At 36.0% G+C, this 17,700-nt stretch overlaps 1 protein-coding gene and 1 pseudogene across 2 annotated transcripts; both read left to right on the top strand.

The window, feature by feature from the left end:
- Nucleotides 1-3,573: 3,573 nt before the first annotated feature.
- LOC143613201 (LRR receptor-like serine/threonine-protein kinase FEI 1) lies at nt 3,574-7,908 on the top strand (annotated as a pseudogene). The gene is made up of 14 exons (XR_013150070.1): nt 3,574-3,620; nt 3,715-3,864; nt 3,943-4,078; nt 4,190-4,261; nt 4,350-4,421; nt 4,511-4,582; nt 4,674-4,745; nt 4,849-4,920; nt 5,050-5,129; nt 5,292-5,453; nt 5,544-5,876; nt 5,964-6,209; nt 7,226-7,359; nt 7,458-7,908. The product of XR_013150070.1 is annotated as an LRR receptor-like serine/threonine-protein kinase FEI 1 (transcript).
- A 3,786-nt stretch (nt 7,909-11,694) lies between these two features.
- Nucleotides 11,695-16,609, top strand: LOC143613203 (protein KAKU4-like). The gene is made up of 9 exons (XM_077086978.1): nt 11,695-11,981; nt 12,926-12,981; nt 13,161-13,231; nt 13,401-13,498; nt 13,590-13,720; nt 13,839-14,024; nt 14,117-14,333; nt 14,426-14,505; nt 15,957-16,609. The coding sequence occupies exons 1-9, from the start codon at nt 11,729-11,731 to the stop codon at nt 16,242-16,244; spliced, it is 1,380 nt and encodes a 459-aa protein (XP_076943093.1). The 5' UTR covers nt 11,695-11,728; the 3' UTR covers nt 16,245-16,609.
- Nucleotides 16,610-17,700: the final 1,091 nt, after the last annotated feature.

Raw genomic sequence — 17,700 nt, 5'->3', positions numbered from 1 at the left:
ATTATTTCACGAGACATTACTAGTTTACCCGATTACAAAAGTCATTAGCATAGTGAAGCCAACCCACCTAATTATCTATATAGATAAAAATCAAATGACGGTGCCACAAACTTTTTAGGATATTCTGTTAGACCTTTTAGGTAATAAACATTAGAATTTTAACAACATATTAATTTGGTTAAATGGCTAAAGGTGTCCTCTAAAACCTTTGATATGTGATCCGTGTGAGTTCGATTCTCCACTATCACAGTTTATTATTTTTGCTTTAATCTTCAATGTATCTATATGCATGTATTTTTCGATTGCTTTATTAGTTTTTTTTTTCTTCCACAAAAGCACTATTTCTCTTGTTCCTTATTAGTTCGATCCAAAACTTGAGATAATGGGTGTAAACGGAAAAAACTTTATAAGTATATCCTTCTTACTTGACTTCCAATTCGACTCTTTTTTATTTCGATTCTGCTAGTCCTTGGGAACAGCGTAGCGACGGATAATTCTATTTCATCGAACAACCCAAAATTCAGTTATTTCAGGGGCGGAAGGCATCTACCTCATCCCGATCACAAGGAGAGGTTCACTATGATGGGGGGTACTTCGATTCACGGTGTATCGCGCACGAATAAACCATCGGTATGATTCTTTGATAGAAAGAAATCACACCAAGGGATAAGAGCGGATTGTTGGCAATGAGACTTGGTGAAAGGAATCTATGAGAGAAGGTTCTTTTCAGTTTTTTAGAATGTTTTATTTCTTTTAAATATGATGACTTAACGAATTATTTTTTAGGTTTAGTTTCTATATCCGTAATGAACCTAACTGATACCGATCAAATCCGCGTTAACTCAACGTTGTGGCGCCCGTGTTTTTAAAATGTTAACTTAATGGAATTTTTGTTGGTTTAGTTCCGGTACCATAGCAAACGTAGCCAACATTTTCTGTTTTAAACATGTTAATATATTGTATAATTGGCTATACGAGTGTCACTACTATTATGAGTGTTACCGTGTTTACTAATCTATTTTTTAGGTTAATGCATATACTGGTATGAACCTGGCCGATAGCGACCAAAGTCGTGCCACTTTGATTTTAAGTTGTATGTATGCCGATATTGTTTTGGGTGTTTACAAAGTTATAGTTTTTGATTTAGTGTTGGTGACGTACGAACTTAATCGATACTAACCAAAGTTGTGTTCCGCTGCCGCAACGCGGCGAGTTTGCTACCTAGTTATTATTATTATTGTAAATCAATCAACAAGTCACATACTGAAATACCTCATACCACGGGCAGTTGAGTTGAGTTGAGTTGTATGTATCATCAATTCTTCAACAAGGCGTCGGTCGCACGTATCTAGCATCCTTCTCCCACGTGCGAACCTACTCTACTCTGATTGGTCACACACTGACAGACTCATAATGTGTTCTCTCTACTTACTTTGCAGCTCAACCTTCATGCTTCTGCTTCTGCTTCTGCTTCTGCTTCTGCTTCCTCATCCTCTCAATTGCAGATACAATTAACGGTTCAATTAACGTTTATAGGTTTTACTTCAATTCAATTAGTTGTAATTTACTCCAATTAGTTCCGTACGAGTTCAGTTTACTGTTTATCGGTTTGAGATGTTGATGTAATTATGTGAAATTAGGTTTAGTTATAGTTTCATTACTTGCTTTCTGCTTCTGATTACCTAAAATGATGTTATCGATCTGTTTATAGTGAAATTCACTCACACACTCGTTCAGTTTCTGTTATAGTTGTGATTTACTCGAATTAGGCGGAATTAGTTCCGTAGGAATTACGTTACTGTTTATCGGTTTAATTTGAGCAGATTTAGTTGCAGTTTGATGTAGTTATGTGAAATTAGGTTTGGTTATGGTTACCTTACCTGCTTTCTGATTTAGTTTACCTGCAATGTGAATTTGTGATCTGTTAATGGTGAAGATTATCGAGGTTTTTCAATGTAATTATGTGAAACTAGTTGAGTTATAGTTTCATTACTTGCTTTCTAATTCTGATTACATAAACTGATGATTAGCGATCTGTTTATACTCGTTCAGTTTCTGTTGGTAGCTTTAAGTTTAACTCTGATAGTTGTAATTTACTCGAATTAGGTGAATTAGATTCGTAGGAGTTCAGTTGACTGTTTATCAGTTTAATTTGAGCAGATTTAGTTGCAATTTGATGTAGCTATATGAAATTAGGTTTAGTTATGGTTTGCTTTATTGATTTCTGTTTTAGTTTACCTGCAATGTGGATTTGTGATCTGTTAATGGTGAAGATTGTTGAGTATTTTCGATGTAATTATGTGAAATTAGGTTAGAGTTATAGTTTCTTGCTTGCTTTATGATTTTGTTTACCTGCAATGATGATTTGTGATCTGTTATTGATGAATATTATCGAGTTTTTTATTTTGTTGTTTTAATATGCTGAACTTGTGGTAACCCTGAGGCTATTGGCAATGGTTTTGTTGATAATTTGATATGCATATTTGTTATTCATTTCAGGTTTTAGTGAATAGTAGTGAAGAAACACTAATTGACCCCGGGCAGATTACGGATAATCTGGGGGTTAAATAGATGTTTCCCACGAGGGGTTAGATCCAGCAAAGATGGTTCTTCAGATGACCTGCAAAACAGACACCGTGAGCTCGTCACTGAGAAGGGGGGGGGTACCTCCTTGTGACCACCCTCCGGCGTGAGAATCAGACTAGATTGCTCTTGAATATAAGTGTATATTAAGAGAAATGACTAGAGCAGATATGATGGTATGAGATGAGATGATAATACCGTTCCAAGGTGTTGGAGTATTTATAGCCGAAGGTAGGTTTCCAAGCAGGTACAGCCGGCTGAATAGTATTCCTGCTCTGCCAACTGTGGGCTACGCACGTGCCATGCTGGTGGTTGGTGGGTAGGCAGCGGCTGATAGTGACCAGGGCGGCTGTGTACTATTCCTGTTCCACCAACTGCAGGCTATGCACGTCCTCCGACAGGTTGGTGAGTAGGCAGCGGCTAATAGTGACATACAGTACAAGAGCGTGCTGCTCGTCATACTGTTGTCAGTGAGCTGTCGTATCTTTGGTCAGATCTTTTGTCCATACCTCGTCAGGTACAGTACAAAAGATCCTCCAGTATCGTACGGACTGGCTCATTTGGGCGGGAGTTTTCCCGGCTTTGTGCGGGAGTGTTCCCGGCTTGCTCACTCCTTCTTCAGGTGACATTACTGAATTATTTAAGAGTTAAGTGCCTTGTGCGTGTAGCCTTGCTGCGCGGGTAGCCTTCCCTGATGGCTAGTATCCGTTGCTGCGGGAACAGGCGGAGTACGTCGACCATTGGGAGGCTTTTCCTGCCGGAACAGCTTGCGTACTGCGCGTAAGGAGGTCACGTCTCTGAGCATGGTGGGTCCTGCGGATCCAGTTGGTTTCTGCGCAGACGTCTCTCTTCAAGGTGAGTCTTTGCGAGTTTAGCCTTTGCGCAGACGTCCCTGTTGCAGGTGAGTCTTGCGGGTTCAACTGCGCAGACGTCTCTCTTTGAGGTGAGTCTTGCGGGTCCAACTGGGCTCTGCTGGGACCTACCTCTTCAAGTAGTGTATGAACCATTGGTCCAGAATAGAAAGTTGCTGCTGCCAGGTCAGCATTTCATTTCAGAGTAATTACTGCTAGTAGTCATTACTTTGAATTCATTCACGATTGCACTAATGGTTACTTTCTAATACATGTGCAGATTTAGGTTTAACCAGATGATATGTGAAAGATTCATTATTATGCTTAATCAGCAACGCAATGGGAATAAAAAGTATACAAAAGCCATTGCAAGTGTACATTGTATTGTTTTGCTGTTTGATGAGAATCTGCCAAGGTCTAACTGCTGATGGTATGTCAACTTTATTCTTGCTTAGCTGTCACTTAATCTAGTTCTTTTATTAACACATTTGTGGCGCTCATTATCCAGGTGAAGCTCTTGTTAACTTCCGTTCAAATATTATAAACTCGGATGATGTTCTTGGACAATGGAGGCCTGAGGATCCTGACCCGTGTGGGTGGAAAGGGGTAACATGTGATTCAAAAACCATGAGAGTTATATCTTTGTGAGTCATCATTCATCATAACCTCATTTTAACAAAATAGATTATTGTTATTATTTGGTGTTTTGATCTGTATGTATGTGTTGTAATTGCTGTGTGTTTTAATCTTTTTAGGGATGTTTCCCATCACAAGTTAAAGGGACCACTATCACCAGATATTGGACGGCTAGATCAGTTGAAATTCTTGTAAGTGATTTTGAAATTCTCTTAAAACGTTTGTGCTTGATTGCTATAACTACTGATGATGTATACTTGAATATGTAATGTGTTCTAGAGATCTTCATCACAACAACTTTTATGGAGCAGTTCCTCCAGAGTTAGGGAATTGTACAGAGCTGCAAGAATTGTAAGCCATTTGACCATCTTTGTTTTAGCTATGACCATCTTTATTTGCTTAAATTTTAATTTTGTTTTCTTCTGTTATTATTTAAACAGATTTTTGCAGAATAATTACTTAAGTGGATTTATTCCTACTGGATTGGGAAATCTTTCAAACCTTCAAACACTGTGAGTTAGATTCTCTCTTTAGATTGGGAAACGTACATGCTCATACATGACTGTTAAAAAAAATCATGATCTTTTGTAAATATTACTGTAGAGATGTATCTAGTAATTCTCTTGATGGAAACATTCCCACTACAATTGGGAATTAAAGGAATCTTGTAAACCTGTAAGCATGTTTCGTTTTAATTTCTCATTCGCTCTTTTTGGATTATTATTTTATTTATATTGTGGTACCTTCTACTGACATGTATTGTTTATAATCCATAAAGCAATGTGTCATACAACTTTCTATCCGGCCCAATTCCAACTGATGATGTTCTTGGCCAATTTGGAAGTAACTCGTGAGTTCTTAATTTGCCGTTCCCTGCTTATCACGTTGTTTAATGTATACTGTATTAAAATGCATAAATATATTTTAGATTTTTACATATGCACAAGTATAACAAGCCATATTGGTTAAATTCTTGTAGGTTTGTTGGAAACAGTGACTTGTGTGGGAAGCAAGTTAATAAGTTATGTAAAGATGATGTTGAAAATCAACAGCCTACAGGTCTAATTATCTTCCTTTAATAAAATTTTAGTTGATTTTTTTATAATAATCTGTTGCTTATGACAGTAATTGCTAACAACTTCCTTCTGTTCGACACATCTCCTTATGTGTCACTTGTGTTTTACATTTGACTGATCTTATTTTCAATCTTTATTTGTTTAGCGAGCCAAAATGTGAAAAAAAATTCTGGACGGCTATTTATCAGTGCTTCAGCTACTGTGGGTGCACTGTTGTTGGTTGCACTTATGTGTTTTTGGGGCTGTTTTCTGTATAAAAAACTCGGGAAAAATGATGTTAAAGGTCTTGCAAAGGTTGTCAGTGGAGGTAGGATTCTAATAACCATTTGATGGATATTAATAATAATAAGGGAAAATGTGAGTTTATATTGGTGATAATAAGTTTTTGTAATGTCAGGTGCATCCATTGTTATGTTTCATGGAGACTTACCATACTCATCAAAAGACATCATCAAGAAACTAGAAACATTAAACGAGGAGCATGTAATCGGGGTTGGCGGTTTTGGAACAGTTTACAAGTTAGCAATGGATGATGGGAATATTTTCGCCTTAAAAAAGATAATGAAATTAAACGAAGGATTCGATCGTTTTTTCGAAAGGGAGCTCGCGATTCTCTGAAGCATCAAACACAAATACTTAGTGAATTTGCGAGGATATTGCAATTCTCCCACATCCAAATTGCTGTTATATGACTACCTGCCAGGTGGCAATCTAGATGAAGCTCTCCATGGTAATAAATTAGTGCATTTTATCTTTGTTAATTACATTAAACAAGTAGTTATGTGATAGTTACTAATAATAACCATGATGTTTCCAGAAAATGGCAATCGACTAAACTGGGATGCACGGCTTAAGATTATTATGGGAGCTGCAAAAGGGCTTGCTTATTTGCATCATGATTGTTCACCTCGGATTATACACAGAGATATAAAAGCTAGTAACATTTTACTTGACGGGAATTTTGAGGCTCGGGTTTCTGATTTTGGACTTGCAAAACTGCTTGAGGATGAAGAATCTCATATTACAACTATAGTTGCTGGAACTTTTGGTTATCTAGCTCCTGGTAAGAAATATCAACTTTAAGTTAGGTGTAAAACATAAAACCAACTTACGGTTTATTATCAAATTAAGCAACTAAGCTCATTTTAAAATTTAATTGATTATTGCTGTTGCAGTGTTCAATCTATGCCATATATGCAAAAGAAATGTTTATTTGAAAAGAAAATGAACAAGGTTGTTTATATTAAAATATAACGATTAAATATCAAATTAGATGCTACATATGTAACATGCATTTACATATACACTAAAATGCCAAAATAAGATACAATGTCAGCAGTTTTGGGGAACCAGCAAACAGAATGACTGGCTACCAGTTGAGCCTGTTCATTTGGTGTTACAATCAGTAATAAAATGCGACTTGGTTGTTAAAATTGTAAGTTGGCTTATATTTTATACGCTTAATTTAATTGGTTGCTAAAGAAATGATTATGTAAAAAGAAAATGAAATCTAAATTTGTTTACAAGTTTGAAAATGATCTGTTTATTAGTTTATATTCAAATATGGCTACCGATTGAACTTGTTCATTTGGTGTTACAATCAGTAATAAAATGCAACTTGGTTGTTAAAGTTGTAAGTTGGCTTATATTTTACGCTTAATTTAATTGGTTGATAAAGAAATGATTATATGAAAAGAAAATGAAATCCAAATTTATTTACAAGTTTGAAAATGATCTATTTTTTAGTTTATATTCAAATATGACTATTACATGTCAAGTTAGATGTCACATGCATTTGCATGCACACTGAACTGCCAAATAAGATGCCACGTCAGCGGTTCTGAAAAATCAGCAAACAAAATGACGGGCTACCAATTGAACTTTTCATTCATTGGTACAGTCGGTAATGAAATTTATCTTGGTTTCTATTTTCACCAAATTAAATGTTGATTAAAATTGTGAAAAATACTAAAAAAGTGTAAGGTTCACTTATAAATTTTACGCCTTTCTCTTATAATATCCCTTCATACCGATTTTTTAATATCTTTTTAATTCAGTGATTTGTGTAATGTACTGCAGAGTATATGCAGAGCGGTAGAGCAACAGAGAAAACCGATGTTTATAGTTTTGGTGTGCTTATGCTTGAAGTTGTAAGTAGAAGAAGGCCCACTGATGCTTCTTTCATAGAGAAAGGCCTTAATATTGTTGGCTGGGTATGTATTTCTTGCATTTATAGCCTTATTTAGCACATTAACTATTTATAATAAGGTTATTGTCTGAAAACCTTATTTGCATGACCAAATCTTTTCAGTTAAATTACTTAGTAACGGAGGGTAGGCCACATGAGATAATTGATGTAGGTGTGAGGGTGTGGGGTCAGAAACCCTACACCCTCTGCTCTCGGTTGCAATCCAATGTGTTTCTTCAAGCCTGGAAGACCGTCCCACGATGCACAAAGTGGTGAAGACACTTGAATCTGAGGTTATGACGCCATGTCCAAGTGACTTCTATGATTCATCATCAGATTAAAGTTTATATCAAACGGTTCGTGCTCGTGAGTTGGAGTCAAAACAGCCACCGGCGGAGATATGCGAAGATCTTTCTGTTCTGCAAATTCAGCTTTCCACTTGATTGTAAGTGTTTTTTTGGGTTGTGATATTAGAAAGGTACCCTTTTCCATGTGTATATGATGTTTAACTGTCACCTTTCACCATTCCTGTATCATTCACCCTTTTCTTCTTTATTTATAGTGCACATTTTCATTGGTTATTGAGTTACTCGTCAAAACATGTGTGATGTGTTTATTTGACATTTAACCAAGTCTAACAATATGCATAATACCTTGCAACCTGTATGTTAAGTATTATTAAATGCACCCTGACACATACAACTTGGTTTAGAAAGGCACTAGGTGCACTGAGGCGTTTAGGTCCCAAAAGTCGAGGTGTGCGCATCACATATGCAAGACATTGTTGTGTACACAACCAAAGCTTTATTCACATCAAGAAGCTGTGTCTATCTCGTCTCTTTGCAAGTTAAGCTTTCGCAATATCTTCTGTCTTTTTGGTTGTGTTTACACAACATCCTCCTATGTACTCTAATTTTAACCAATTTTGACCCAGAAATACATGAGACCATGAGCGGCCACTTCAAGGCGTTGCTAGCTCATCTCGCGCCTTTTAAAACCAAAATACACACGTCACTCTTAATGCTATGTTTTGTTTTAAGTACCATAAAGACAAATCGAATTTATTTAGTTTCAAACCGAACTTGTAATTCGGTTCGGTTTTAATCGGTTTTGTTGTCTTCTGTCTTATCTTCTTACTTGGAGCCTAAAAAATCTTGCCTCACAATATACTGTGGAAAGCGTGTTTTGACTCTACGCATCATTACTAGGACAATTTCTTAAAAGTAGTGTGCATGTATTATGTATTTCTATTCCATGGATATGAATCATTGATCATAATGGTTTTTCGTTTTAATTTCTTATCATAAGATATTAATTTGGTCAACTTAATCCTACTCAACCTTGCCATTTCTATGGTCTAAACTTTTTACTACCTCGTAAGTCAAAATTTAACACATATATGTTTTAAGCATCTTTCAGATAAAAGAAAGTTACTCAAGCCTATTAAATCTTTTACCGTATTTTTAATTTAACATAAATTATACAGTACTTTTTTTTATTTTTCAGTTTTAAATTATGTATTATAAAAACTAATCATATTTATTTATAAATATTACCCAGTATCTATATCTATATCTATACTATATATAAAGCATGAGTTACGGACCTCTTAAAATTTAAGAGGTACCAAACTTATTGCTTTATATATAACACCTAATGCACCAAAATTTAAAAAACTAGGGGTAATTAAGTCTTTACCTACAAAAATATACTTACAATTTTGGTCCCTCAACTTCACTACCTTTTTTGTAAAGTTTAATAATAGTTACACATATGCCCCCTAATTCAAAACCAACTACCCCACGACTTTTTAACGGGCATAACTTTTTCACACGTTAATATTTTTTCAAAAACATTACGTCATAAAAACGAGCATTTTATTCTCTTTAATTTGGGTATAATATTGTTATGGTTTTTAGTTTTAAAAATTTAGCATGTTACGCGCTTACCATTTAGAACCGGGTAACAAGTCGAGTCGGGCGAGTTCGGGTCATTTATAAAAGTACAATAGGGTCGAAATGAGTCGATACAAAACAATGGTTATGGTTCGGGTTCGAGTAGAAATGGGCCAGATCAAAACGTTGTCGAGTCAGAACGGGTTTGGGGTCATAATGGGTTGGTTTAAAAAATGATTTATTTCAAGTTACTATATATTGGTTTAACATGTTTTAATATCAGTAACGTGCATTCCCGTCCGGTTACACGTGTTCAATCTTTGATTACACGCAACTGGCTTTGCACGAGTTACACGCCCAATTTTAGGTTATGTGCTCACTTTCATCAGGTGACGTATGTACCGACACGGACTATGCGTTAGATATTGAGTTGCGCGTGCGCCCCGCTGCATTGCGCGGCACCATACTAGTTTCATTTAAAACGTGACGGGTAATCAATTTAATTTTATAGAACTTTTGATGTAAATATATATATACGCACATTAAAATAAAGCAATGATGCTAGATACATGATTTAATATAATCATACCATAAACATTACTAATCACGTGAAAATAACGTATATGTGTGAACATATATACGCCCTGCTTGCGGTGCGCACATATAATGTATATATGTGTGAACCCTTGGGTGGGCAAAAGTAAATTTGCACTAATTTTGACGTTATTTTACTAATCACGTGAAAATAACGTTAAAAGTGGCGGAAGGTTAATCAGGCATCATGTGGTGGCGTTGATAGCCGAAAGACAAGGGCACATGCACCAATCAGCCGGCGTCCCGATGATTGAGTGTTATGTGTCTTATGTCCAAGGCTTGATTCAAAACTACTATCGAGCCGGGGGTCTCACCGGAAGCAGCCTCTCTATCCCTATGGGATAGAGGTAAGGCTGTCTACATCTTACCCTCCTCAGACCCTACCATAGCATTGCTATTGGTGGGATATACTGAGTACGATGATGATGATGATACCATAAACATTACACAATTTTTAGAAAGAAATTTGCCCTCTTAAGTATATAAGCACACGTCCGATACGAAACCTCTTATAGAAGATTTCTTAAAAGTCGATTTCCAACCAGTTTGCTACCATAACCTCGATCTCATTGATTAGCATATCAGTGGGAAAATCCCATGCGTTTTCAACTTTTTTTTTGAACGACTACTTTCTTGTGTGTTACGTCATCACACTCTTCAATTTGGAGAGTGTCGTTATCTCACTATAGCCAAACTATAATAATATTAACCGGACCCACGTTGGCTTCAGAATTTTGCTTGGGCGTTACCGTTGGTTGTCACTTAACAATCGTTGTGCCACCACATAATCAGAACTCTGGCGTAAGACCAGTGACGGAACCAGAACTTTTCAACTGGAGGGTCACGTTATTAATTTTTTTTACATTTAAACCATGGTTGTTTGTCTACTATTTAAACCCTCGTTGCATAATAAAAGAACAAAATTATGTAGCATATTAACTAATTATATAATAACCTACATAAAAGAACTTAGAGCTTTGCATTACATTCTAAATATCTAAAAGTAAAAATCTTAATAAACTAATAAAAAGTAACTAAAAAACAAAACTAAAAAAAAAAGAGAAAGAAAAAGTAAAAAAACACACACTCACAAGGCATATTAATCTTGAAAGTGAACTTTGTGTACAATGCAAAGCTCACAGTAAATTCACAAATCAACTACACTATACACTATAGTACTGTTCTTCTTCCTCTTTTATTTCCAATACGTCGATGAACCATTTTCCGGCAGTTAAGTTTCTGAACCATTTTTTTTCCTCTTTTGACTTCTAGACTTTATAAGAGATAAATCAAAAGGTTCCAACTACAAGAATTTAATTTGGCTGAGTTTCCGAGTATACTTAGAACTTGGCCGGCCGGAGGGTCCGGTGATCCCCCAGACCCTCCTGTAGTTCCGTCCCTGCGTAACACACAGTGTGATGAAAAGCCGGGTGGGCTCGGGATTCGAATTGACAACCTCGCAAGGCGTAACTCAAATATTAATTGCCATAATCCACCAAAAGTGACACAGTCAAACTTGAATCTTCACTGAAAAACTCAAGTCTCGTACCACTAGACCACAAGCGAAGTTTCGGTAACTCTTCTATTAGTTAAAAATTAAAATAATAAAAAATAATATATATGAAATTTTAACTTAAAGAAAGTTAACATACAAATTTAATTAACATGCTAACTATGAAAATCAAGTAATGTAATTACATATACGAGTAGTGTAATTATAATACTATAGTTACACAAACTGATTTTCACATATAACATGTTAATTTTAATTTGTATTTGTATATAATCCTTAAATTAAATCCTTCACACATTATTATTATTATTATTTAACTCCTTTAAGTGAAGTCAAATTGGTTTAATTGCTCACTTTCCCCCTTTGTAAAACGCACATCTAATCTAGCAAGCATGGATTCCGGTTCCGGCAGATCCGGCGGTAAAATCCTGAAACAGAAGCGAATTGGTGCTCGGAAGACACCGTACGACCGTCCAATTACTCAGCCTCAACAACCACCAGAACCAGAAGAAGAAAGGCCTGGTTGGCTCACGGGACTTGTTTCGCCTGCTAAATTGGTCGCTGGCGGTGCTTCCAAAATCATTTCCTCCATTTGGAACCCTAACACCTGGTCCGCTCGTTCCTCAGATACTGATGCTGAATCAGGTACTAGTTGTTGATTATCATGTATTGTGATTTAGTTCAGTTATTTATCACTCAGTTGCCCTAGGGTTTGTTACTTGAGTTTAGAGTACGGTTATTGGTGAAGCTTCAGTTTAAAGTTAATTAATTAAGTAGAATTAATGTTAGTTTAATGAAAGTGAGATTGAGTCAGGTGGTTAATTATCTTATTTTAGGGCTTATGGATTGTGATTTAGTTAAATATTTAAATTGTTCGTACACTTGCTCTAGGGTTTGTTACTTGAGTTAGAGTACAGTTATTGGTGAAGCTTCAATTTAAAGTTAATTAAGTAGAATTAATGGTAATTTCTCATTCAGTATTTCAAACCAATTTTTATTATAGAATTGTGACTTACATAATTGATGTTCATTTATTTATGAGTTCATCTGGGATTGGTGGTGGAGGCTGGTGATCTTCATTTATTTATAAGTTAATCAATCTGGGATTTAGGCCTATAGATAGTTGTCAAAGGCACATGCTGCGCTCAAGGCACTTAAAAAACGAGAGCTGGAGATAAGCAAGGCACATAGCGTAAACATACAACTTTTGGGAGCTTTAGACATGTTTCACGCTTATTTAGGGCTACTTTAGGCTGGTTCCAGGCCATTTTTGGATGTTACAGACCAAATTTCCTGGAATTTGCAAAATTTTACTTGACTTGTCAAGATTTGGCCGGAATCTTTGCATGAAGGTCGCCAGGAGGCCTTAATGGTAGCAATGCTCTTTTTATGTGCCTTGCATCACCTGGGTGCGCCTAAAGGGCTTTTGACAACATAGGGCCTATAAAAAACTGGATAGTTATACTACAAACAAGAAATCTGAAGAAACTGGAAGGGGAATAATACTGTTTCTATGATTCAGAAAATTTGATTTGAACAGTTTGGTAATTCATTAATTAATTTCATACTGTTTTTGCTATGCTTTGCAGATGATGAGTCTGGAGATGAAGAAAATCCTTTGGATGGTGTTTTGGAGTTGAGTGAGGTAGTTTCTCATTTCTTTATTCTCAGTTTTTGTTTCGTATGCAGTGTTGACTTTTGACCACAAACTAACTGTTTATGAACTTAATAGTTTAAAAGAAATAGTTGCATACAGTCTTCTGTAAATGGTAGATCCAGTGATTAGTTTTCCACTCAAGTTTGATTGTGTATATTTTGCTGCAGCAAAAGCCGTATCAGAAGAGTGAGCTTTTGCACTATATTGAGCAGCTACTTTTGTTTGAACATTTTACAAGGTATCCTTTGATTAAATTATTCTATTATTACTATCAACTAGTATCCTACTTTAATCAATTTACCTTGATTTGTGCATTAGTGAAAAACTGGCTAGTCCATTGTGTTCTCAATTTATTTGATGATTAACTTTGTGCTCCCAATGTTTTTTTTTTCCAAAATATCTAACAGGGAAGAGTGTGATAGACTCATAGAGATTATCAACTCACGAGTTGTGGATAATTCTAATGATGCAGGACCAAGTATGATACATAGCAGCACTAACAATGGTATATCCAACATCGAAGAACACGTGACTATGTTTTTCTGTGCTAAACTTACGTTAATATGGACAAATGATGTTTTTTTAATGTTAAACAGAGACTTCTGATATACATAACCAAGCTATTTTGGAAGCAAAAAAGTGGATTGCAGAGAACAAAGTTAGATCTGGTTTAAGATCAGACTTGGATAATGGAATCTTTGCTCTTAAGTCTGTTATGACACCACAGGTTAGGTTTTTAGCTTTTGATACAATCATATTCCCTTAAGTGTTTGATTGTTCATCTCAATTGAGTTTATTTTATGAAACATGAATAATATCTGTTTTCTGATTTTTTTTGTATTCAGGCTACTGAAAAGGAAGCAGGGTCACCAGTTGATGTGGCAAAATCATATATGAAATCTCGTCCTCCATGGGCATCTCCTATAAATAATGATAAATTACTAACAACTCCATCACCATTAGCTGCAGATTTGTTTAAGGAAAGAACACCATTTTCTTCGACTGGTGGTCTTTGTTTCTCATCAGCAAAGGTCACCAATACTAATAGTCAAATACCTAAAATGCCCTTTAATACCAAAATCTATCCTTTATTTTCTGATTTGTGAACATGTTAATGACACAGAAGGATTATCTTTCTGCTGGATCATGGAACATTCAAGAAGAACTTAGGCGGGTTCGCACCAAAGCAACTGAAGATCTGCTAAACAGCCAGCGATCTGCGAAACTTGCATTATCTGCAAATGAAACATCAATAATTGCTGCAGGAAGAACCGAGCTGTTTAAATCAGTGGATGAAGTTGTGAACCTGGCTGCTGAAGGGAGTGATCCAATCCTCTCAGGTTGTATGTGAAAATGTGTGAAATATTAGTTGTCTTGAAATATTCAGTTTCCGATTTTCATGCATATTAAAGCAATAAAATCACCGTGTCAGATATGATGACTTCTCAAAATAATTTAGCCACTGAGGCCTTACAATCGCATCCTGCAATGCCAAATCTGGAGCAATATCAGGTATGGAATTGCAACAGAAGTATGCTTATTTAAGTATAGTAATCCTTAAAGCTCAAATTACCTAGTTGCCCTCTTATAAAGTTTTGTTGATGCTGATCTTGGTCCACAAGATTCTATTTTAGTTGGAAATGAGTTTCAAAATGGTTTCTTTTATTTTGACAAGATGGACTTTAGAGACTAAAAGCTAATTGACAACCATTTTTTAATCAGTATGTATAGTCAAGTGTTGCAATTCTCATAGGAAAGGGAGGGTATATTGATATAATACTAAGCGTAATTTTGGCTATCCTAGGTAGCAGTCTAAACCCATTTTAAGTATATATGGGTGGTATTGTGTTTCTATATCTAATGGGTTTAATAAATAAAGAAGAGTGTAAAAGGAAACATGTCACATGGTCAAACAGAAGTAAAAAAAATGGGTCTACAGTCAGTTGATATAATATGAGTTTCCAACCATGTTTAACACAATAGTTTCTTATTAAAAAAGTTAGAAAGTTAGGGCAAAACATGTTTATGATCGAACCAGCGTGGAAGAAAATTTGCATCTTGACCTATGTCTACATATGAATAGGTCAAGTTATGTTTTTTATCTAGTGATCCTACTGAGTAAATTAGAATAAAATAGCTTAAAGAAAGAAACATGTCAAACGGGTTTACGGTCACCACAAGTGAATATTCATTGCATAAATATTTTACTGATTCGTTCTCAAATTTATCAGACTGATTCGTTCTTAAATTGATCAAATTTGACAATAATTATATGTAAAGAAAAAAAATACATGTGTTTGTCCTCTTTTTGGTCAACCCATTCTGAACCAAAATGTAAAGTTAACCTGCTGCCTAACCCGTGTTGCCACCTTTAGGGGTGTAAACGAGTCAAGCTCGAGCTCAGCTGGTTTAACTTACCAGAGCTCGAGCTCGGCTTATTGCAATTTGCAAGCTATATTTCTAAAGTTGGAGCTTGGCTGGTGGGTAGTTTTTCAAATTTCGCTCAGCAGTAACCTACACTCGCTCGCTCCCTTTAATCCGATAGAGAGTTTGAATTTAGTGTAGAGAGTTTGAATTCAGTGATTTAGGAGCTCGTTTCAAGCTATATTTCTAAAGATTGGCGCATTTATTATATAATAATGATTTTCTTAATTTATTTATATACATTTATATTTATTTATTTATTTTATGTAACATAATATATATTATTTAGTTATTTTTAACACAGTATACTATGTATAATAAGACTTTTATTTAAATATATTAATGACAACAATATTAATAATAGGCTTGTTTAAGCTCACGAGCCAAATCGAGCTTGACAAGTGAAGTTCGAGCTTGTGCTTGTTCATTAAACAAGCTTATTTCTAGGCTCAAGCTCGGCTCACTTACATCGCTTGCCACCTCTACTTATATTACTGCTTACTTCCTCACCGGTTTAAACTTTTGGTTGGTATGCGAAGGGTATTAATCAAAACGGTCTGGAGAAGGAACAAGGCACCACACAACCTGATGACAGAAATCTTGGCCATGAAAACAATAGCTCGGTTAAGGATATGGCTCAAGCAGACAACAATTGTTTTTTTATGACCGAATCGCCCGACATACCCACTGTTAGTAATTCTCAGGACAGCTTTAATAAGACCAACGACGAAAGTCAGACTACAAAGAAGAAAGATGAGATAACTGAGAACCAAGCAGTGACCAGAGCTAGCAGAAGCACCCGGAGAGCCAAAGGAAGAGGTAAATGACAAGGTCATACGAGGGTAGTCTGGTAACTTAGCTTTATTACATGCTGCCTGTCATGTCATTGTAACATTATTTACTAGCGTGTTTAAAAAAAAGACCGATGATTGAGACCGAGTTTGCGTTTATTTCTAGGCTTTAGAGCAGGTAGTATGTATTATTACGTCCTTGTATTCAGACTAATCTAGTGTTTGACTAACCATCTGTAATTCATGGTCATATACTTTGTGATTGTATTTCATGTACCTTATTTTCTATGTTAATCATGTTACGGCTTCACAAACACTTGGCGTGCGTGGTAAACGTTATCCTATTTATAAAAATTAAACAGGAAGCAATTTTGAATGGTCCAGAATTCCATGTATTTAGGATTGTTTTAGAGACAGAAATTTGAAACTAAATATCGGATGGTGTTCGTGTTCTCCAGAAAACATGCCAATTTTGTCAACCATCAAATTTCGTTCATGTCAACCTATATGTGGAACCTTGGCAATAAGCTTAGTTTCTCATCACCTCTGCGGGCTTTCTTCCAATAGCGCAACGTCCATCATCGTTCTTCTACCACGGTAACGATTGTTAGCGTGACTCGTAATCTATTTCTATCTTTTTTCCATGCGTGTAATTGGATTTGAACATGAAAATGATCATGTTTTGTTTGAATATTTCAGGTCCTCTGATAGCCGGTGATTTGTTTACATTTGATCAATGTTGACAAAAGGAAGCGATATTAGCGTGGTGGGGAAACGAGGGCGGTCTCCGTTTCCTCGAAAGCATACCGTGGCCTCCACGGAAACCAGAAAAATTCCTATCTATGAGAAACATACTGTGAGTTCAAGCATGTATGCTAGAAGTCATGTAAAACATCCTTCTGTTGACGGTAACAAACTTGTACCACAATCTAGAGATAGCCGGTGATTTGTTTACATTTGATCAATGTTGACAAAAGGAAGCGATATTAGCGTGGTGGGGAAACGAGGGCGGTCTCCGTTTCCTCGAAAGCATACCGTGGCCTCCACGGAAACCAGAAAAATACCTATCCATGAGAAACATACTGTGAGTTCAAGCATGTATGCGAGAAGTCATGTAAAACATCCTTCTGTTGACAGTAACAAACTTGTACCACAATCTAGAGTTATGTCTCTTAAATCAAAGTTTAATGAAAAAAGGTTACAAATTCGTACACCGGTTTAACCAAAACTAAGGACCTCAGAAAGCCCGATATTGTGAAGGAAATCTTTCATGGTAAGAAGCAAACGAGGCAGCCAACAACGATTGCAACTCATGATGAAGATGACAAGAAACTAATGGATCGCGAGGATGAAAATATCTTAAAATATGAAGTGGAGTCTCAAGATGTCGGAGATGCCCCAATATGTTTAAGAGAAGATCAAAACATGGCCGAACCGAATACATGTAGTGAAGATAGTTTAACAACATCTGATGAACATGTCAGCATTGAAC

This window comes from Bidens hawaiensis, unplaced genomic scaffold (genome assembly GCF_021521415.1).
Source record: "Bidens hawaiensis isolate Kalapana, Puna unplaced genomic scaffold, B.hawaiensis_p1.1 tig00036808_1, whole genome shotgun sequence".
Taxonomy (NCBI): Eukaryota; Viridiplantae; Streptophyta; class Magnoliopsida; order Asterales; family Asteraceae; genus Bidens; species Bidens hawaiensis.
This window is presented reverse-complemented; position numbering and strand designations above follow the sequence as displayed.

Coding starts and splice junctions, on each gene's coding strand:
- LOC143613203 (XM_077086978.1), top strand. CDS start 11,729: ATGGATTCCGGTTCCGGCAGATCCGGCGGTAAAATCCTGAAACAGAAG. Junction 14,025..14,116: donor TTTGTTTCTCATCAGCAAAG/GTCACCAATACT, acceptor TTAATGACACAG/AAGGATTATCTTTCTGCTGG. Junction 14,506..15,956: donor CAAATCTGGAGCAATATCAG/GTATGGAATTGC, acceptor TGGTATGCGAAG/GGTATTAATCAAAACGGTCT.